The sequence below is a fragment of the Petaurus breviceps genome, unplaced genomic scaffold, assembly GCF_028583685.1.
Source record: "Petaurus breviceps papuanus isolate PSGF00001 unplaced genomic scaffold, PetGlider_PUasm1.0 37, whole genome shotgun sequence".
NCBI classification, from domain to species: Eukaryota; Metazoa; Chordata; class Mammalia; order Diprotodontia; family Petauridae; genus Petaurus; species Petaurus breviceps.
The window spans coordinates 79,147,259-79,169,930 of NW_027186296.1; the positions used below are offsets into that span (position 1 = coordinate 79,147,259).

General features: G+C 40.2%; 1 protein-coding gene across 5 annotated transcripts in view; it reads right to left on the reverse strand.

Moving 5' to 3' along the window:
• Positions 1 to 2,998: 2,998 nt before the first annotated feature.
• The window catches only part of STN1 (STN1 subunit of CST complex), a 49,026-nt gene continuing 29,352 nt past the window's right edge, over positions 2,999 to 22,672 (reverse strand). For 4 of the 5 annotated variants that reach the window (XM_069098894.1, XM_069098892.1, XM_069098890.1 and 1 more), the window contains 3 exons: positions 18,984 to 19,106; positions 13,527 to 13,599; positions 2,999 to 3,471 (listed from right to left, as the gene is read on the reverse strand). In XM_069098894.1, the coding sequence (XP_068954995.1) occupies positions 3,314 to 3,471; positions 13,527 to 13,599; positions 18,984 to 19,106 (354 nt within the window). In that variant the 3' untranslated portion in view covers positions 2,999 to 3,313. The remainder of the gene's footprint in view (positions 3,472 to 13,526; positions 13,600 to 18,983; positions 19,107 to 22,672) is intronic. The other variant, XM_069098893.1, reaches the window with a different exon arrangement.

Sequence of the window (22,672 nt, forward strand, 5' to 3'; positions counted from 1 at the left end):
TCACACCTCCTGAAACATGTGCTTGTAGATTGCTAAAGCATGATGCTTGCTGAATGCTACTTCTTACTCACCCTGATACTTTCTAGAAAGAATAAAATAATTTCAATACTTTCTGAATGTTAAAGGACTAATATTGGAGTCTTGGTTTTTAGAGAGGTAGCTGGTGTTGTGGGTGAGTGCTGAACTTAAGAGTCAGGAAGGCTTGAGTTCAAATTCTGCCTTACTTATTAGCTATGACTTTGAGCAAGTCACTTAATCTTAGTCAATTCTAGTTTCCTAATCTATAAACAAGGTACAAATAAGAGCATTTACCTCATGTTGATGTTGAATGGTTCAAATGAAAATTGTACAAATCTTCCAGTGCTATATAAATTCTTACTATTATGAAGCTGAAAACCATTGGTCACAAGAGAATCTTCTCTATTATGACTCTTCTTAGGGCCTTCCTGTTACGGGCAAGATGGACATTTGATTCTCAATCCTTTTATGATATAACCTCTTGACTAAGGTGGTCCAAAAAATCACAGAGTTGAGAGAAAATACTCCTAATCACATTATTTGGAATACAATGCCCCTCCTAATTATATTATTTGGAAACCATTCCAAATACTTAAGAACCAATTCTATAGGACCCCTTTCTAACTACTAAACTACTTCTGCATTTTGAATTAGAGCTGTAACTAGCACAGGATTACAAGAGCTTTGTCACAGAGTACAGAAACTTATGAGGTGTTGGCTATTTGCAGTCTCTCAACATAAAAAAAAAGCAACAATAAACCAATAAACAACTGAGCTTCATGCCTACTTAGCAAGAAAAATTAGTTAAGCTAGGAAACTGCCGTATCTTTCTACATCAATACCTTGAAATGGCCTATGGCATACTTCCTCCCCAATGGCAGTCAATTTCCAGGTGAGTCCCTCCTGACCATCCCTTCTCCAATGAATGCTATTATCCCCCACCACTGGAGTAAGTTGCTGCATCACTCAGATCTCCTGCCCCACCTCCTCACATTTATCCTGAGTAATGCATGACTCTGCTTGTTCTGAGCACATTGGGAGTTCTGAAAACTGTGTACCCCTTTCCTCCATCTTGTTTTATGCCATTTGCCCCAAGTGCAAAAATTGCTACCTATGACTGTTTGAATAGCTGCTTATTATGCATTGCGCAGAGATAAGTTAGTGGTGATAGCCCGTAGCTGTGGTGCCAGCTTTCAGCATTTAGGTGCTTCTTAAGTGCATCCAAAAGGCTGTTTTTCCCCCTGCCCTGCTCTGAAAATGAAAATCATCTAGTTTTAACAGAGCAGATGAGCTATTCTAGACAAATGTAATCTCTAGCAGAGACACGTAGAGCTTATTAGATCAAAATTGAAAGCCTACAAGACATGAGACAAATGCACTGGTGCCTTTTGTGGACTATTTGAAATTAACACCAATTCTTTCTCTTAAATTTATTTATTTATTTTTGCCTGGACTGCTACATGGATCTCTTAACTCCCTGTTAGGACAAGTTGGTGCATACTTTGGTTTCTTTTTTTATTCTCCTATTCACATCCATGTCAATGCATGACTCCACCTGTATGAGTACATATTGAAGACTTTGTCTGGTGTCTTGAAAACTGACAAGTCTTAAAATATATTATCTATGGCTTTGTGGGTAACTGGCTAAAATTCCCAGTGGTGTTCCGTGACAAGAGCAGAGCAGATGATGAAATTAGTAAATCAGACATGCAGGATGTATGCACTAAGGTCTATTTCAAAGAAAAAAAAATATATATATATATATATATATATCTTGCCATTATTCCCATTCCAGTTTTGATAAAGGAGGGATCCATTAAGACATTACAAGGACCAAGTATCCAGGAATATGTCTTGCAGTGACCGTTATCTAAAGTCCACTTTTCTTCTAGAGCCGATTCCTGAGCACATCTTTGATATCTCAACGGTCATCCATCCCAGAAATAGAATATATATTTTTCCCCTACAAGTGATCAGCTACAGAGTAGCCCAGTTGAGGGCAACCAGAATTATGAAGAACCTTGAGTTCATGCCACTAGGAGGACTAAGTAAGGGAACAAGGATGTCAAGCCTGCAGAAAACTCAACTCAAGGGTATACAATGAAGGTCTCTCTTTTAGGAGACTGAGTCTTTTTTTTCTGCTTGGTTCCAGAAGGCAGGCCTATGAGCAATGAGTAGAAATAGCAGAGACAAATGTAGGTTTAATAACTGGAAAAACCTCAAGCAATTAGAGTCATCCAAAGCCAGAATGGGCTGTCTCAGAAAAAGAAGAGTTGGAGACCTTGAGCCAGTAGCTAGAGGACCTCTCCATGACAGTATGTTAGAGGCAATTCTTTTTCAGTTAAGGGTAGGCCAGTCATTAAACAAGCATTTAAGTACCAGGCACTTAAGCTAAGTGCTAGGGATACAAGGAAAGGTAAGAGAATCCCTTCTCTCAAAGAGCTTACAGTCTAATGGGAGAGGCAATGTGCAAGGAACTATGTACAAATTATATACAGGATAGATTGGTAATCAACAGAGAGAATGAACTAGAATCAGGAGAGGCTTCTTTTTTTTTTTTAATTTGAAGCCAGGAGGTAGAGGCAAAATGGTGACAGTCAGTAAAAATGTAAGAATTTGAAAAGGGAGTGTCTTGTGTGAGAAACAGCCCCTGCTGTTCTTGCCAACTTGGGGTATTTTGTGAATTATGCGTTGAAGTCAAGAACTGTGCAAGTTTGCTGCTATATTTTTTTTCTCAGTTCCTGAATGATTACACTATAAAGTAACACATTAGCTGGGAATGTCCATCATTAAGCAAGGCAAAGGGACATTAGTTCAGAGTGACCGCTTAGCAATCCATTGACTTTATTTCCTTCTAATGCTCTGGTCTGTAAGTGATTAAAATATATTGAATTATATGGACATTTATAAGGTCAGTGTGGATTGTTGAAGGGTTTGTGTATTCACAGCAACCAAGAGAAAAGGCAACGATCAAACTGGATTCTTTTTAAGATTTTTAAAAAATTTATTTATTTTCATTACATTTTAAGTTCCAACCCTCTCCCCTCCTTCTCCACTTTAAACTAGAGAAGGCCACCATTTGACACAGATTAAACTGGATTCTCAACAGTAATGGCTTTCATATTTTATTGTAAAGTGACTTTTCCCCAAAGTTGTAGCCACTTAAATATTTTAAAATGTGATGAATGAATACTGCCTTCTATGTCTTCCAAAAGCAGATTTCTTGCTGGGCACAACTCCAGTCCCAACCCTCTGGTCTAAGAGGCTATCTTGCTTCAGAATGAATTCCTTCCTCTCAGAACGCTGTGTAGTACCTTTCCATTGTGCTGACTATTTCACTCTTGTCCTCCAGGAGATCCAAAACTCGCTGTAGCACCGCCTCACTCATGCTGGGGTCATGGTGCAGGCGAGCACAGGCCAAGATGTGAAGGAAATGGCAACCCTTCTCAGAATCTGTCGGAAGGAAAGAGACAGACTGCTAAGCCTGGACATGCCTGCAGATCCTCCCACAAGAAAGGCTCTTCCCTCTCACACAGAATTGAAACAAACTACACTTGTGGCAGCCTAGCCTAGTGGACTGAATACTGGATGTGGAGTCAGGAAGTCCTGGGGTCAAATCCCACCTCTGTGAACACAGACAAGTCACAACTTCATTGTGGCTCAGATTCCTCATCTGTAAAATGGGGTTAATAATTGTAGTGCTTGTTTCACAGGGTTACTGTGAGGATTGAATCTGGTAACATGCTTTGTAAACACCATAGAAATATCATTAACAATCACAATAATAACTGGGCAGCACATCACTGTGGCAGGCTGTACAAATTCACGACCTACCAAATACCTAGCATCATCCGTCAGATGAACAGTGCTCAGCACTGGGCCCAGCACATAGGAAGCACTTACTAAATGATTACTGACTATCTTTCATGTACTGGACGATGACAAACCCCCATATGACAAATACAGATCTCAAAATATCCTGGAGAACTCATCCAATAAAATGTACTAGAACTGGGCCAAATCACAGGCCAAATTGTTATCCTCAATCTCCTGGACACAATAACCCACAAATACTTAAGAATGACATTTTAAATAGATGTTACCATGCCAGATCCTCTCCAAGATATACTGAATGATGACGTTTTCAAACCATGGAGACTCGGCAGAGGAGATGAAAATCATATGGGAATAAGATGAAGTATAAATCACCTCACTGTCCTAATTGTCATGGGAGGTATGACCAGAATACTTCCATTGGGCCTAATTAGTATATACATACATCCTAATAGTTTAATTCTGCTCCTAAAGACAATTACTTTACCCTCTTGTGCAAGAGTCTACAGAACATGGATTATCAGAGAATAGTAACAGCAGAACAGTGACTTGTCTTTGGACCAGTTTTACTGAACCCCACTGAAAAAGATGAGAATTAGAACATCTGCATCATTATCCTTAGTTTCTCACCCAAAGAACCTGTTCCTAGGACCCTACTGGAAAATTATGAAACAGAAGTGACTCAGAAACTTAACCTTCCACTATTCAGAATTCTTCATTCTTTTTGAGTTACGACTTAATGATGTTCTTTATGTTCTTTCTTCCTGTAATCTTCCTGGTATAATCCTAGAATTTTCAGAACTGGAAGGGACCTTAAATATGACCTAATGCCCTGACTAAACAGATGGGGAAAGTGATGCTTAAAGAGAGGAAGGGACCTGCCCAAACTCATGCAGCCTGTTACAACAAAGCCAAGACTAGACACCCATTCTAATATCCCAAGGGAAGCTAGATGGCGCAGTGAATAGAGCACCAGGCCTGGTGTCAGAACTCATTTCTGAGTTCAAATTCAGCCTCAGCTACTTGCTAGCTGTGTGACCCTCAACAAATCACTTAGCTCTGCTGGCCTCAGTTTCTTTATCGATAAAATGAGTTGGAGAAGGAAATGGCAAACTATTCTAGTATTTCTGCCAAGAAAACCTCAAATGGGGTCATGAAGAGTCAAACACAACTGAACAATAACTAATATCCCCTATTTCCCAGAAAGCATGTCATCTACACTAATGTAAACAAAACACACTAAAAGGCAGATTAACTCAGATTAACTGCAATAACCAATCTTGGTCCTGGGAGAATATATGGTCAAACACTTCCATCATCTTAGTAAGAGTTGGGAAATTAACAGGAAAGTGAGAGGGCCTAAACTGTCAGAGACCTCTACTTTGTTAATTGGTCTTAAGTGTTTTTGTTATAAAGGAGCTTAAAGTTCATCCAATCCAATCCCCTAGTTTTTCAGGTGAGAAACAAGCATGAGAGAGATGAAATTTCTTATCAGAAGTTGCACAGCAAGTTGAGTTAGGATTTGAATACATGTCCTCTGACTCCAAATCTAATGTTCTTTGTACTAATGTTCCCAATGTGATGTACTTCTGATCTCACACCTTCTGCCCAAAGCAAACTCTTATAACTTTCAATTATCAATACACGTCAAATCCCTGGGACAGAGAGAACTGTCAGGAGCTAGGAGAATCAAGAGTTACTGTCATGTCACCTCTCTCATTCTGGACATTTGTCCTCTCTCCATTCAGCCTGACATGATGTTAGCTTTTTGTCATGCTCTCCCTAGGTCCTTTTTTCAGACAAAATGATGTCTAGCCACATCTCCTCTACCTTGTACTTTACATTTGCCTTTCCTACCTTGTGTTTTACATTTATCACTATTATAATTTCACATGGTTAGAGTGTCTGACTTGGGACCAGAAAGACCTGATTGAAATCCCACCTCAGACACTTATCAGTCATGTGGCCCTGGGCAAGTCACTTTACTTGTCTCAGCTTTTGTTTATCTCTAAAATGAGGATAATAACACTATCAACCTCAAAGAGTTCTTGTAAGGATAAAATTAGATAATTTATGCAAAAACTTCACAAAATTAATGCACTATATAAAACATTAGCTATTATGATTAGCTATGGTCTAGTAGTCTAGGCCATCAAAAGCTGGCTTTGACTATCATCTACCACGTTAGCTCTCCAGCTTTGTGCCATCTGCAAATGTGGCCAGCATGCCACTTATACCTAACTAAATCATTTGGAAAATGAAAGGGCTGGGTTAGATCACCTCATAGGATCTCATTAAACTCTTAGAGGCACGATATATGGCCAGATCTTTAAGAACATAGGCCTAGACTAAGAACTACTTGCTAAATGCTTCCATCTAGTGGTCATTTTGTTTCACCATTTCCACTTTTTTTTTTGGAGGACCTACTCCACTAACAATGGAAACTAAACTTCTGGGCTGCTTCTATTAAGATTCCATCATTCATTCATTCAACAAATATTTATAGGGTGTGTTACAATGTGCTTAGTGCTTTGTCAAGTGTTGTGGGAAGAAAAATACATAAAATATTTCATTTCTAGAATTTCATTTTTTGGTTGGAAGGACATGACATACAGACAAAAGGCTAAAACAAATATCCAACCCATGTTGCAGAAATTCATTAGAAAATACCATCACCATGGGCTAGAATGGTCTTGGGAGGGCTTCATTAAAGAGGCAGGACTGATTCAGGTTCTCAGAAGCTGGACAGGATATGGGTAGGCAGAATGGAAGGAAGGGAATTCCAGGGCAGTGTAGCTTAAGCAAACGCACAAAGGAAGGAAGGAAGGAATTTGGCATGAATGAAGATAGAAACAGAGAAGAAACCAGGTCTTTTTGGAGATAAAGGTTCATTTAGTATGGTAGTGGGAAAGTCTGGATTGTAGGCAGGTTAGGGTCACACTGTTTAGGACATAGTAACTATACTAACTGTGAACTTATTATGTGCACATCCCTGTGCTAAGTGCTAAAGGGGATATACACTAAGAAGTCCCAAATTCCTCACAGGCAGATTCCCCAGACTCCCTTCAAATAGGGAGCGCAGTGTAGAGAAGTCTAAGAAGCCACTGCTTAAAACAGAGGGCAATGAATGGCGGAGGTGAGCTAGCAAAGTATTGTTGGCACCACTTAAAAGTATCATCTTTCCATCCAAAGCTTCCATCTCTAGCTCCAACATACACACACAACTTGACAACTGTGATAAAAGGGTAAATACCTGTGTCACTGTGGTGTTGTGCACGAATCATGACTTACAGATGAAGACATGGAGAAGGGAGTACCTTTGAGGAATTCCCTCTGAGTATAGGACTGTCAAGGAGATAGTTTCACTAGAATAACCTGAGAGGGGATTCTTTGAGTCAGATGGCAAAGTCCAGATGTTGATATTGTATTGCATTTGTATAAATGGATCTGTGTAATGCTTACAGTTGAATAACAGGACAGGAACTACTGTATTTGAAGGTGGAACAGAGCCTTCAGGGTACCTTGTGAAGTGACTCCCTATCTAGCTGATCCTCTATAAAGGGTCTCTATGGTTGGCAAAATATTCTTCAGATGGGCCAGTCATTGTATTCCACAACTACATGTGAGTTAGGGACCCCGACTTGTTCTTCCAAAATCATCATCATTCTCATCATCAGTAGCAGATTATAATTATACAAATGCTTTGAGGTTTGCAAAAGCACTTTCTTTACAATTACCCTGAAGGAGACATGGCTGGCATTAGCAAAATATTTTCCTTTAAGTTTGATGATGTCATACCATTAAAGTAGACAGAGACTCCTCAGCTAGTCTTTGGAAAGGCAGTGTGGCAAGACATTTTAATGACAGGGAAATGTGTGCTCTTCCCACATCCAAGGGACTGACCAATAGACAATCTCTCTACCCTGTATGGAATGGGCCCTTCCCTAGAGATCAAACTGAAATTCTCTGGAGGTTTGCTTATGCATAGCTTCTAGGGGAGGTCTTTGGTGCACACTCCTTGGCAATATGGCTTTAAAGTAGAGAAAATAATAATACTAATCATAATACTTTAACATTTTTCCAGGCACTTTCTCATGGAGTAGCTTATCTGAAGTTCATCCTTACATCCTGCTGATTTAAGATCTAAAAATAGCTAATTCTATTTGATGGGTCAAAACCAAGGTCAGATACATCAGCTCTACATTGTTAATGACCTGTTCCTGTACACATTGTTCCTATGCACAGGTTTGGCAATGTCTCTTCCCAGCTCAAAACCTTTCAAGACTCCTTGTAGTCTACAAGATAAAATGCAAATTCCTTATTGTAACATTTAAGGTCCTCCACAATCTAATTCCAATATACCCTTCCAGATATTTCACATTATTCTCTTTTGTGTATCCTACCATGACACATTTATTTTCTACTCTCCTTTCCTACTCACTCTTCATCATCTTCCTCTGCTGAAATCCTTTTCTCCTCTTCAAGCCCCAATTCAGTATCACCTTCATCATGAAGCCTTCACAGATCCCCTCAGCTGCAGCTGTTTATGCCCTTAAGGCATAATTTTTCTTAAGGCATTTATATCTGGATTTCTCTTTAGCACCTATCACACTCTATACTTTGTATTGTATTTGTTGTGTAAGAGGTGTATTCCCTGTAGTAGACGGTAAGTTTTTAGTTTTTGAATTTTGATTCTCATTATGGAAAGAATGTCTTGAACACAGTAGGTGTTCAATGAATGTTAACTTGAATTGTTTCAAGATTAGTTATATGGGATGTAGCAGCTGAATAAATTATGGTATATGAATTTAATGGAATACTACTGAGTCATAACAAATGACAAAAAGGATGGTTTCAGAGAAACCTGGGGAGACTTTAATGAACTGATGCAAAATATAGTAAGAAGCACCAAGAGAACAAGGTGTACAATAACAAACATAGTGCAAAGAGAAACAACTCTGACAGTCCTGAGAACTCTGAGCAATACAATGACCAGCTGTGATTCCTGAGTGCTGAGGATAAAACATGCTACCCAGAGAGGCAATGAACTCAGGGTGAAGTGTAAGACAACATCTTTTTGGACATGGCCAAGGCAGAAATTTATTTTGCTTGACTATGCTTATTTGTTGTTAGAAAGGCTTTCTTTTTTCTTTTTCAACTAGGGGTAGACAGGGTGGCAAGAAGGAAAAAAAAGATTTTTGTTAATTTAAAAAAAAGAAATGAAATTTTAAAAGGATTAGCAGTATGGCTTATTTAAACATTTTGCTATTTCAGCACTTGATGAATCAAGAAGTTTTGTTTGTTTAAGGAAAAAGTAGAAATATTCTATTTAAGAAATGTAATGCTGAAAAAGGTTGCCATTCAATTAAAATTAATAAACATTTATTAAGCACCTACCATATGCAATACATTATGTTACAGGTTTTTAATCTATTTGTAACCTATTATTTTAAAACATTCAATATGCTATACCTTTTAGACAGTTCATAATTTTGAGAACTAGCCCCAAAGTAACATTCAAAATATTTTACTTGGATCACAAATCCTATTTAATCCTCTCACGATCACATCTACCAAACTGTTTCTACTTAACCCCCTAGACACACTGTACTCTGTCCATGTTCCCTAGCCTTTAGCCTGCTTCCACCAGGAAAAAAGTACAAAATAAAATTTCCTAGAGATCTTATTCTAAACTATTTTCTTCACAGAGGCTTGGAATAAACAAAAATAATTATTAATGCAACTGATATAGGAGACACAGGGTTTGGCTCAGAAAAACCTGCATTCAAATCCCACTTTTACATATTAGCCATGTGACCTTGTTCAAGTTAGTTACCCTTTTGACACCTCAATTTATTCATAAATTTATTCATAAATAGACCACACCACTAATCTTTTTAAAATTTCATTTCATTTCTTTCAATTCGAAGGGTAAAATCTATAATCTATCTCATAATGATGTGAGGCTCAAATGAGGTAATACATATGTAAAACACTTTGCAAATTTTAAAGTATTACATAAAGTCAGTTCTTATTATAGAAACCATTATTTACCAAATATCATGAACAATCTCTTCTGATAACAAGAAAGGGCATCTTAGGACAACTCAAGCAGTAATTCTTTAAAAGCTTAATGCAAAACATTGTTAATCAATTCACCCAAGCATTTAGTACTTACTAGGTACAAGCCACAATGCAAGCTACTGATTAACAAGGTATAATCCAGAACTTCAAAGAGCCAACAGTTGAGTAAGAGAGATAAGATATACTCACAGATAACAGTAATTTAAAGTATCCCAGGCTTCCTACAAGACTTTGTTCAAACACCTACATTAGGAGCCTTTTCCTGGTCCCTCCCAAATCGGCTTGTAGCTTCCAGTATACTAGGCTTGTATTTTATTTAAGCTCCTAGAGGGCAGAAACTGTTTTATGCCTTTTCTTTGTATCCAGCTAATCAGTGGGCTTGGCACGTAGTAAGCACTTAATAAATGCTATTAAGATTGGCTGAATCAAAGTCACAAAATAAGAGTTCAAGGAAGAGAGAAATTATTTTCATTTATTAGTGAGGAGTAAACTGGTGAGTAATTCAAAACTGTATTATGTTCCACTAAAAGAACTGGAGAGAAGAGGATAAAGGTGGAACAGGTCTCTGCCTTATTATGCTGTTCTCACCCTTCCACATACGCTACAATCTCTTTCCATTGTTGCTGGCCACCCCCCACATCTGGAATGCTCTTCTCCTTTGAGCATCTCCACCTTATGACTTCTCTGACTTCCTTCAAGTCTCAGTTCAACTCCCATCTCTGACACTCTTTTGCCAGAAGCCTTTTAATGCTAGTGCCTTCCCTCTACTATGATCTCCAATTCAGCCTCTATGTCTTGTTTGTATGTGGTTCTTTCTTCTTTGGGGAAATGGGATGCTGTATATTATTGAGGAGACTGTAGTCTGGTACATTTTGAAGAACTGGTTGGCAACATAAGAGTCCCGAAACCAATTATAACCAGCCATCCCATTGCTGGATTATATCCTAAAGACCGAGTCTGGAACTCCCAGTGAAAAAATTCTCTCTACAATGTAGACCTCTAGCTGTTAGTCCTAGAGTTGTCCGGGACCACTGAGAAGTTAAATGATTGACCCAGGGTCATACAATACAGCCACCATATGTCAGGGATAGACCTTAAACTGAGGTTTTCTTGATGTGGAAGCTACCCCTCTATATTCATTACTCTGAAGTCCCTCACATTTCTAGTAATGGTATTAAATTAACTCTATGATTCTAGTATTCTAAGCAAGCCCTTGCCAAGAGACTCATTGAAAAGCTTTGTTTCAAATCCTCCTACTGGTTAGGCAGAGAAAATAAAACACTATGGAATCACTATTTCTTGAGCATCAGAGGAGGCAGTATCAGCTTCTAATATAGTCACTAAGAAGGTTTTTTTTTTTTTTAAGTTTAGTTGGGGCAGGGAGAACTTTATTATTGTTTTAATAGATAGTATCAGTTAGTCACCCTACCAAATTCAGCTTCTGAAAAATTTATTAGTTTCAGTCAATTCAATGATTACTCAATAACAATACTCCTATTTACCATGTGATTGGCAGAGCCTGTTTAGCACAACACAAATCCGCAGGAGCTGCCTTGCAGAGTGAGAGATGTCTGAGAAAGGCTATCCTCCATGTGACAAAAGGTTGTTTGGTTTTTGTAAGAAGTGAAATGCAAATTTTTTTCATTTGCTTCGCTAGGCCCTTAGTGCAGATCCAGCTAAGTGACTGACGGTATATATCAATTCTTGAAGAATGTAGATACCTTATACCTCTTGATCTCCGGTGAAATATGTGTCACACTGATGCTCTGGTAGCAATTATTCTGATACATGATTAAATCATTCCATTCAAAATTCCAAAGATGACCCCAAAAGAAGGGTAAATATTTTCTTCTGAATTTAAACAAGCTTGGTGCCTATGGCTCTGAATTCATAAGAGAATAAGATGTGAGCCAGGGAATGAAAACAAGACATCAGAAGGCCCTGAACTAACGCTCCCTTTGAGATCCCTTTAAAATATAACAATCCTGCCTGCCTGCACTGTGACCTCATCGGTTCTTCAAAGCTAAACGGGCTGGGCACAGTAAAGACTAGTTTAAATCTCCATATTCCTCTCCTCTGAGTCAGGCATGGGTGGATGTAAGCTACCAGAGCTGAAATTTTTGAAGAAGACAAAGCCATGAGGGAAATGAACCTTGGTCACTAAGAAACCTCATACCAAGCTATTCTTTCCAGATAAGTAATTTCCTCCCCACCAACATTTTCAGTAGAATATGCACATAGTAAGTACTCAGTGCTAAAGAAAGATTCTTTCTTTCTAAAATAGTGGCATGAAATGTCTCCCAAGTTCCTCTCTGATTTTAAGGGAGAAAGAGAGATTAGATGTGAAATACTGCCTCTACTCCCACTGCAGAAATTGCACCCCCAAAACTAATGTGTATACTGAGGATCATTCTGTGCTTTTTGTCTATTTCATGTGTGGCCATGGCCTAAAAATCATTCCATCATTTAGTGGCCAACAAGTCTCTCTGTTCTGTCCTAGGCTGGTTCCTAGATAAGAGTGTGTCAAAAGTTTTCCTGTTGAGTAGAACCTGCCAGGTCTTGTGCACACACTTGTGTAGAACAGCCTTCAGGAACACAAGGTCACCTCTACACAAGGATACATTTAAGTCACTTGTGAAATGATCATTTAAGGTGGCATGTTCTAGATAAGTATTTAAAAATAAAAACTTCGGGGCAGCTAGGTGGCACAGTGAATAGAGTACTGACCCTGCAGTCAGGAGGACCTAAGTTCAAATCTGGCCTTAGACACTTAACACAACTAGCCGTGTGATCTTGGGCAAGTCATTCGATCCCAACTGCCCTACCTTCCCCTCCCCAAAAAGCAAAAAAAAATAAAAACTTCTTATAATCATGAGAGTATGGGGTGTCTGCCTGCTCTACAGTTTGATACTTTAACCACTAGAGGCTGACCTGACTCCATTAAAGTAAATAACTTTCCAAGTCAATTCTTTTTCCAACCTTTAATGGTAAGCAATGTGCTATAGCAGAAGGAACCCTGGACCGGAGATAGAGGACCAAGGTTCAAATCCTGACTGCAGTTTATTACCTATGCAATCTTGAGCAAACTGCTTAACCACTTCAGGACCTTGGTTTCCTCATTAGTATGTAAAAGGGGATGAGGGTAGAAATTAGATTTAGATGTCCCTAAGGTTTTAATTTCCAAGTTCCTTGCTAAATGTCTTATTTGGTGTGTTAATGACCTCCAGTGCATAGTATAACGTCATTAACTTTGAAATTTATATATGAGGAAACTTAGCCTTGGCTCCAGAGACAAAAGAAACAGGAAATAAGGTTACCTATTCCAATTTCTCTTCCCACTCCTTCCCAACCATTTACCAGTAAAAATACACACCTAGTAAGGTTATAGACTTCATATAGTCTGTGTACCTCACTGTCATCACAGAAATGAGATCAAGGAATTTTTCATGATTAAAACCTGGCACGAGCAGAGCTGAAACTAAAATTCCCATTCTCCTTGCTATGTCACATTGTCTTCTATACCTTTATATATCCATTGGCAGGGAACATTCCTTTTTTATATCATCAAAGGATCTATTTGCACAACTTACGCCTTGGTTTCTGGCAATCATCTTGAATGAAACTGAGGATTTTTTTGTGCAGTTCCTTATCTTGACTTGTCACCTAAAAAGGGGAGGTAGTGAAAGAGAAAGCTTTTTAATACTCAAGCTGTACTATCTAAACCTCTAAATCAATATTTAGAATAGATTCCAAAGTAATTCTATTATCTTTCCAATGCTGATAACATGTGTTGAACACTAACCATATTATCAAATTGTTACTAACCCTAGGACTTGCTTGGACAATAGGGCCTACTGTTAGGAGACGATTCATTTGAGCTATACAGGAAAGAAAAATACTTCTCTATCTATATGACAACTTTCTTCTGAACAGCTAATGAAACTTTCATGCTGTGGAATAATTTACATAGGATTTACAGAGGAAATCATTCAAGGTCACACAATTAGTGATAGAGATGGGATTAGAACCCACTTCTCTTGCCTAAATCTCAAGTGATTCAGAGCTGGAGGGGACTCCAGTTCATCCTTCACTCAGTTGTCAAACTGATCTTCTTAAAGTGCAAATGTGACCTCCCCTTACCCTTATTCAATAAACTCTTGTCACTCCCTACCAGGATCAAAGCGTTCAAAGCCTTTCCTAACCTGATCCCCCTCTGACCTTGCCTATCCTCTCCCCCCTTCCATATACTCTGCAGTTCACGGACACTGGCTCTCTGGTTGTTTCTTGAGTAAGATACTCCACCAGTAGCCTCTCGTGTGGAATCCTCTCCCTCCTCATCTCTGACTTCCAGCTTCTTTTAAGCTTCAGCTAAAATCCCCCCTTCTGCAGGAATCCTTTCCCAGTCCTCAGTAATGTTAGTGCCTTCCCTCTGTTTACTATCTTCACTTCATCCTATATCTGTGTCCTGTGTGCGCAGCTGTCTGCATGTTGTCTCTCCGTCAGACTGTCAGCTCTTCAAGGGCAGGACTGATGTCTGCTTTTCTTGGTATCAGTAGCACAGTGCCTGGCACACAGTAGGACACACATAAATGCTTACTGACTGACTCTCAGGCTAGGGCTTTTTCTGCTAGACCGTATGAGATCTTTTGCTTTTGGTAGGAAGAATAAAGATAGCCAACAAAATATAGAGGATTAATAAAGAGTCACAACAGGAGAGACAACAAAGAGAGTACACAAATCAAGCCTGCCACAGAATTTTAAGGTAGAAGGGATTTCAGTGGCCTCCCCATCCCTGGATCCCTGCATGGAAGAGAATTCTCTACAGAACATGTGAGCATCAATTAAAGGGCTCTCATCTGCATATGTCTTACTGTCTGCATCATCAGTCAGGAAAGTAGATGTCACTTCAAGTGTTTGCTCAAAGGCAAGCCAGTGTATCAGACAGAGCCCTGCAGGAGATCCAGGTCTCAGTCCCACCTATGACACTTCCAGGCTGTGTGACCCTGCTTGAGTCACTCACCTTCTTTGCTTCCTCATGCATGCAAGAGAATGCCCTACCTCCCTCACTAAGGATCTTTTCTAACTTCCTTTGCCCTGATTTCCATGGCCCAGTTCCCACCAGGCACCTACAGGACAACCACTGTTGGCAGAATGCTGAATCCCTACATCCTTACCTCTGTTGAAGATATTCCAGAGCCCTACACCACTTTAACCCTTGAACCCCAACCCTTGGCGGGCAACAATCTGACCTGTCATTACTCCCCAAGGTCCTCAGGACCTTGCCATCTGCTCTGCTACTTTTGTAGCTTAAGTACTAACTGGCCTTTCCCTCTGCCTTGAGTTGAACATGAACATGAACCTTTCTTCATCTGTTGTTTACCCCAATTAGAATGGGAGCTCCTTAAGAAGAGGGATTCTAGACTTCATATGTATTAAGTGCTTAATAAATGGCTTTTCTAATTCATGAAGTTATTTTTACTATAATTATTTAATTCAATTCAACAATTTATTAAGTGAATCATTAAATACATTAGCATAGAAAGCACTAATTATTTATTGTTCAGACCTATACCTTCAATAATACTGGGAACTCCTGCTGTGTAAACTATCTCTACCAACAGATAGAGAACTCTTCAGTAACTAAAGTCTTAGAGGGTCCTCTGGACCATTAAGAATGCTCACCAAAATGATTTGCCCACAGTCACAGAACCAGTATGTATTAGAAGGAGAGAATGAATTCAAGTCTTCCTGACCCTGAGGCTGCCTCTATAAACTATCATCTCTCTGGGAAGGCTATCCCCAATATCCACCCTGAATGAGTAAGTTTATCTTCCTATTAAAGTGTAAGAGCCTTCAGTAAAGAGGTGGCTTTTGCTTTTTCTTTGTATTCTTAGAGTTCAGCCATAGTTCTTGGCACATAATTATAAGCCTTTAATAAATTCCTGTTGGTTGATACAGAATACAAATTATATTAAAATAAAATAATGGCAATATTAAATGGCAGTAGGATGTAAACTCTTCAAGGACAAGGACTGTTTTCTTTCTGTCTTTGTAACCATGGTGCCTAGCATGGTGCTCAGTATATAGCAGTCACCTAATAAAATACTGCTGAAATAAATGATCTGGCAGTCAGGAAAGGCGGTCTGGTTTAAACCAAACTTACAGAACAGCCCAAAGACTTCTGGAGTAAAATCACAAGGTAAAAACCTTCAGCTCCTATGCAGTGGGAGTAGTTATAGCAGGAGAATCAGCAATGGGGTTGGTGATGTATATAAGAAATGAGTTCCAATCCCGTCAATGTAGATCCTAATGATTCACAGGAAGAAGTGGCACCGGCCCGGCCACACCCTGACGCCACTGCCAATTACCCACTTTGCTATTTCTCACAAGGAAGAGCTGCTCCCTGCAGACTGGGAGGGATGCAGAGTTCAAAGGATATCAACAAAATAAATATGACCACAGGAACCACTGTCTACTGAGGACTCCACAAGGGACAAGTACTGATTTATATGCTTTAAAAAAAAAAAAAGGTAGGTTTCTTAATCACCATAAGGGAGAGTTTTGAACCAACTAGCAGTGTTTACCCCTAAAACCAGGAAAAGAAGCTCTAGTTCAGGAGGTTTCAATATGTTCTGTTACACAACAGATTAGGCAGCACAGTGTAGTGGACAGACTACTGGATTTTGGAGACAGCTCTAAATCTATGATTCTATGTTCAAATTATTGAATGAAAATGCTGAAATGATTTTTAAAAAGCTCTCTAAATTCAGGAATCACTGAAAGAAATTAGCATACGGCAAATTTTCTATAAAAAAGAATGCTCCTTAGGAATTATTTCCCAGTAAAGGTCCTTGCCTCCTACTTTTACTGAGAAAATCCAGGTCATCTGTCATGAGCTACCACTTTTCCCCATACCCCACAGCATAAAACCCCTTCACATCATTCCCTATTCTCTGCTTTGCTCCAAATTTTTATAGTTGGCAAGAACCAAAGCTCTATCTATGCCTTTGATCCTATTCTCTCTGGCTCTTCTAAGAGTTTGCTCCTTTAATCATTCCCTATGTCTCTCATCTGTAATTTCCGATGTACTAGCTGCTTCTTTGCTGCCTACAAACATGCCCAGGTCATCCATATCCTTAAAAGGCACCTTTAATTGACTCCTGAAATTGTAGATAAAATCCCTCTCTCCTCTTTCACAAGTCAAACTTCTGGAAAAAAACAAACAAAAACCAAACCAAACCAAAGTACCCATACTCACCACCAGCACAACCTCACCTCCCATTTATCTCTCATCTAGCTTCCACCCCCATCACTCAACAGGAACTGTACTCTCCAGTGTTACCAGTGTTCCCTTAATTGCTAAATCCAACAGCCTTTTCTAAGTCCTCACTTCCTTAACCTCTCTCTAGTTTTACACACTGTCAACTACTCTTTCTCCTCTTAGAACCTATTTCCTCTCTTGATGTTGCTCATTCTGCTCTCTCCTGGTTCTCTTCCTACCTGTCTGACTGTTCTCTTAGGTTCCTTTCCTGACTGTCATCAATATCACACCTGCTAACTCTGGGTGTTGCCCAAAGCTCTGTCCTGAGCCCTCTTCTCTTGGCAAGCTTATCAGTGACTATGGCTTCAGTGATCTCCCCACAGATGACTCCCCAAATCTACATAAAATAGCTTTAATCTCTTCCTTGAAGCCAAATTCTCCATTATCAACTAGCTGCCAGATAGCTCCACATAGATGTCCCATAGGCTTCTCAAACTCAATGTCTAAAAGACTTCATCATCTTCCCCCCAAATCTATGCACCCCTTCACATTTTCCTGTTTTTGTTATTCCCTCCAGTAGCTCAGGTTCATAAAGCTAAATTAATCCACGAGTCTACCTTCTTCCTTATTCTCCACATATCAACCCACAAGCATTCATTAATCAGTTGCCAAGTTTTGTCACATTCACATCATCTCAAATCCATTTCCTTCTTTCCACTCACATGGCCACCACTTTTATTACTTCTTATCTAGACTACTGTAATACCCTTCTAATTGGTGTCCTTGCTTCTAGTCTCTCTCTTCATCAAATCCACCTTCTGAACAGCTGCTAAAATAATACTCCCAAAGCACAGGTCTGACCATATCACTTCCCTGCTCAAAAATCTCAGTATTGTTTCTGACATGAACAAAAACTCCTTGGTCTAGCATTTAAAGCCCTTCACAATCTGGTTCTTCCTTGCCTGGGAAGACTTAGCTTATATTCTTTACACTCTCCATTCCAGTCAAACTGCCTGACATGTTGTTCTCCCAATACCATGCCCCCAACCATGGAAGGTCTTCCATTCCTATGTCCATCTTTTCAAGGCTCAGAAGGTGGGTGGGCTGGGCAGCCCCCTTACAGGAAGCCTTTACTGATCCCCGTAGGTGTCAGTGCTCTCTGGGACATTAGAAGTCACCCAATTCAATCCTCACTTTTTTTTTTTTGCTTTTTTTTGGGAGGAGGGGTTAAGTGACTTGCCCAAGGTCAAACGGCTAGTTTTTTTGTGTTATGTGTCTGAGGCCAGATTTGAACTCAGGTCCTCCTGACTCCAGGGCTGGTGCTCTATTCACTGAGCCACCTAGCCTCCCCTAATCCTCACATTTTACAGGTGAAGAAACTGAGAGGCAGAAAAGATGAAGCCAACTAGCCAAGGTCACACAGAGAATGAACAGCAGGGACAGGAAGTAAGGTCTTCTGCTAGCAAACCCAGTGGTCTTTCCACTGCACCACATACTTGTTAGTCTATGTGTGTATGTCCCTGGTAGAAGCCCAGCTCTTTGGGAACAGGAACTTGTCTCAGGTTTGTCTTTGCAGACCTCGCCCATAGGGGATGCTTAACCTTTACTGAATTTACTGCTTCACAGGCGAAGCTTCTTTTATCTCCAGAAGAATCAGACCTATCAAAGCATTAGTCCTCGGTAGCACGGCCCAATTCTGGACACTCTGAAAGTTGAGACCCAGCTTTTGGCCAGCAAGGCTGAGTCCTGAAGTATCAGAACAAGGATAGCATTGCAGCTGTCTTACATAGTACAGGTCGGTAAAGCCATGCGTTTTCTGGAAGACGATTCCCTTTTTCCACAGTAATTGTATAGCTTCCTTAAATATGCTGTGAATTGCTTTGGAAGTTGGACGGCTTCCTAGATTCACCTGTGGAAAGAAAATAATCAGAAAAAAATAAACGAAACCTTGAAAGAAAAACTTCGCTGGGTTGTGCCTAGGAGCAACTCTCCCAAACCAACTGGTTTCTGAATTGGTCTGATGGGATTGTTCTACACTGAGTCAAAAAATGGAGGTGTCTACCGAGAGAACTTGAACTGGGCAGGCTGGCTAGAGTGGCATTTGAGGAGGTTAGGGAGGACATTCTTTCAGAGGTGTTTGACAAGTAACTACTCTGAAACTTAGCTGTAGGGTTTTTGTTTTGAAACCATCATGGAAAAAACCCTCAAGGCAATCCCACTGCCTTTTAATTCCTCCTAACCAGTGACAAAGACTTGATGCCAGTCTCAACTCTAACACTTACTAGTTATGTTTCCTGGTTCTCATTATAGAATGAGAGCTGTAGAGCTGGAAGGCACCTTAGAGGTCATCTAGTCTGATCTTCCCCCCCCCACCTCATTTTACAGAGAAAACTGAGGCCTGGAGAAGTTAGGCAACTTGCACAAAGTTGAAAGTGGCAGAGCCAAGATGAGAACCCAGATCCTCAGACTCTGGAGCTCTTTCCGTCATGTCAAGGTCTCCAAGGATCAAATTCTGAGCTGAAAGGCACCTTAGAATTCACTTAGGTTACTCCCTCATTTTAAAGTTGAAGAAAACTTCGCCCAGAGGTTAAGTGCTTTGCTCAAGGTAGTAAGAGACAATCAAATGTGGGTCCCCTGATTAAAAATCTAGTGTTCTTTTCCCCTGCACTAGACCATCCTCCCCTCACTTCCCCTAACTCTCAATTTAGATAATGTACTTGTACTACTGTCTCACAGTGCTGTTGTGAGGAAAGTACTTTGTGAACCTTAAAGAACTGTATTCAAAATTCTTTGGTTCCTGCACAGGACTCTTGTATCTTTATTGATATCTAAGTTGTGGCCACTCATCATAAGCTGCTCTTTCTCTCAGGGATCTCAAAGAATTGCACACACAATCCTGGCAAAGTTACAATTCTATGGCCATTTTCTAGATAGGAATGGTTGGGTCCAGAGTTGTAGAGGAACCTATCAAAGACCATCTGGGGTCAGGAAGGTGGCCAGGGACACATCTGAATACTACATAGGAAATGAATGAAGAAAATGGAAGAGCTTAGAAAGAAGTATTCTATAGTTCCTATTTCTCCTCTGATATCCTGGCTCTTTATCTTATCTCTCAACATCTCTTCAGTTCAGCTTTTTGTGCCTGATTTTTCCCACCCCCCTATTTCAAGGAGGAGAGCAGACGGTCGGGTCAGCTCCGCCCTCCCCCACTGGGTCCCCACCCTTTGCTGGTCAGCTCACCTGCATAGAAGTGGGCAGATTTCTGGATCAGGTGCGGGAATTTCAAGGGGTACTGACCAATCACTGCTTACGTAAGGCCCCCTTTATAAGCTGAGGCTTTGGCCCAGATCGGGGGCTGTTGCTGCTGTACTTAGGACATGTGGTAGAACTGCTCAGCCTGCCATGTGGCCTGATTAGGCCACGTGGCATTTTAATAAAAGGTCCATTCTAAAATTATTACTTGGGTCTTGCTCGCGTTAATCAAGGTATAGCACCAGGAGACTAAATGACTTGCCCCTTGGTTACAGACACTGTCATGGTGAATCAGAAGCCTGAATTGAACCCAGGACTTGCTGATTTCAGACTGTCCCTCTTTCCACTAAGCCATTCTGCTTCTGTCTCTTGAAGAACTGTCATTAACTGACATTAAGGTTAGAAAATGCTTTACAGACACCATCTTACTTGACTCTTACTTCAACCTGTGAAGTGGGTACAACAGGTGTTCTTACCCCACAGTAGATGTAAGACTTGGGTCTGAAAAGTGAAGTATTTGCCCCTGATTACACAGCTAGTCTGTTGTCCAAGGTGGAATTTGAACCCGGTATCTCTCCCGACTGTAGATCTATCTTTCTTTCTGTTTTGCCATACTGCTACTCAGCTTGCTGTACCTTGATTAACGCGAGCAAGACCCAAGTAATAATTTTAGAATGGACCTTTTTGACGGGCTGAGCAGTTACTACCACATGTCCCAGGTACAGCAACGTCAGTAGCAGCAGCCAGCAACAGCCCCAGATCTGGGGCAAAACCTCAGCTTATAAAGGGGGCCTTATGTAAGCAGTGATTGGTCAGTACCCCTTGAAATTCCCTCACCTGATCCAGAAACCTGCCCACTTCTATGCAGGTGAGCTGACCAGGAAAGCCCGGAGACCCAGTGGGGGAGGGCAGAGCTGACCCCGCTGTCAGCTCACTTCCTTGAGGCAGGGGGGTGGGGAAAACCAGGCATAACACCAGGGCACTGGTCTGCACTCCAGTCACAGAGGAAGGGCCAATATACATCCCTGAAGGTATTTTCTTCCTTGGGAGCTCCCCACATCAATGAAATCACAGATTCAGATTTTGTAAAAACCACCATTCTCTAAGAAAAGGCTTTATCTCGAGGGGCAGCCAAAGACATCATTTCATATTCCTAAAATAGCCTGGGTGTTTCCTCAGGCTGCACAGCTAGGAGCTACAGAGAGAGCTCTGGGCCCCTCCCATATTCCAATTAAAAGGGTTATTTCCTCCTTGTCATTCAGATGATGATATCCAGTTTGTTTCAACTACAGGAAAAGCTGCTGGCAAAGGAATTCTCTCTCAAGATTGCAACCAACTTTTAATGTGAAAGAAACTAATCAAAAAAAGCAAAAAGGACAAACTTACTCAAGAAGTGCAACCATGAGTCAGTTCAATTTCATGCCAAAGCCCCTACTGTAAAGGAAGCAAATTAAGAGAATTCTGTATGTGCAGGCTTACAAGGCAGGCTAGACAGAGAGCTACAAAAGAAGGGGCCTGGAAGAGGGGCAGGAAGGAAGATTTATGAAAGATCATCAAACATGGCCTGAAGGGCACCCATCCCATAGTCCACAGCTTTATAAAAAAAGGACTCCACCCAGCCAGGAATTTCTAGCTAATAAACATTATGGGTGTCCCAAAGTCCTTCTTATAGTAAGGCTGACTTAGCATATAACTCTTATGTGAACTAATTGGTTCACTGGAATACTCAATCTCCAGTCTATTTGGAAACTAAAAATATGCCAAATAAATGCCAGAGTGGTGTCCATTTTCAAGACATGCAATGGAACAATCTGGTGATCCTGACATTTAGGAGGGGTTTGTGGAACCATTCTTCTTCATGTTCACAGATCCTCTTGAACATAATGAACCAAAAGAATCATGCCTTTTGTAGCAATCTTCAAAATTCGGTACAATCTTAATTCAGTAGCACTTCATAAAAGTTCATTTTAAGAATATGAATTCTACTGGTCAAGCATTTTAAATATTTTACTGAGGCAGAAATTTCCTGATTAGAATTGGTAATACAATAACTGCTTTTAATGATGATTGTCGGGTACTGCCTAACAAACTATATGATATACAGTAGACATGTGGACTATTGAATATAGTATTGGAGTCAGGAAATCCTGGGTTCAAATTCTGCCTCTGACATTTATTAGTTGAGTCACCATGGGTGATCAAATTAACCTCTTTGAGCCTTGT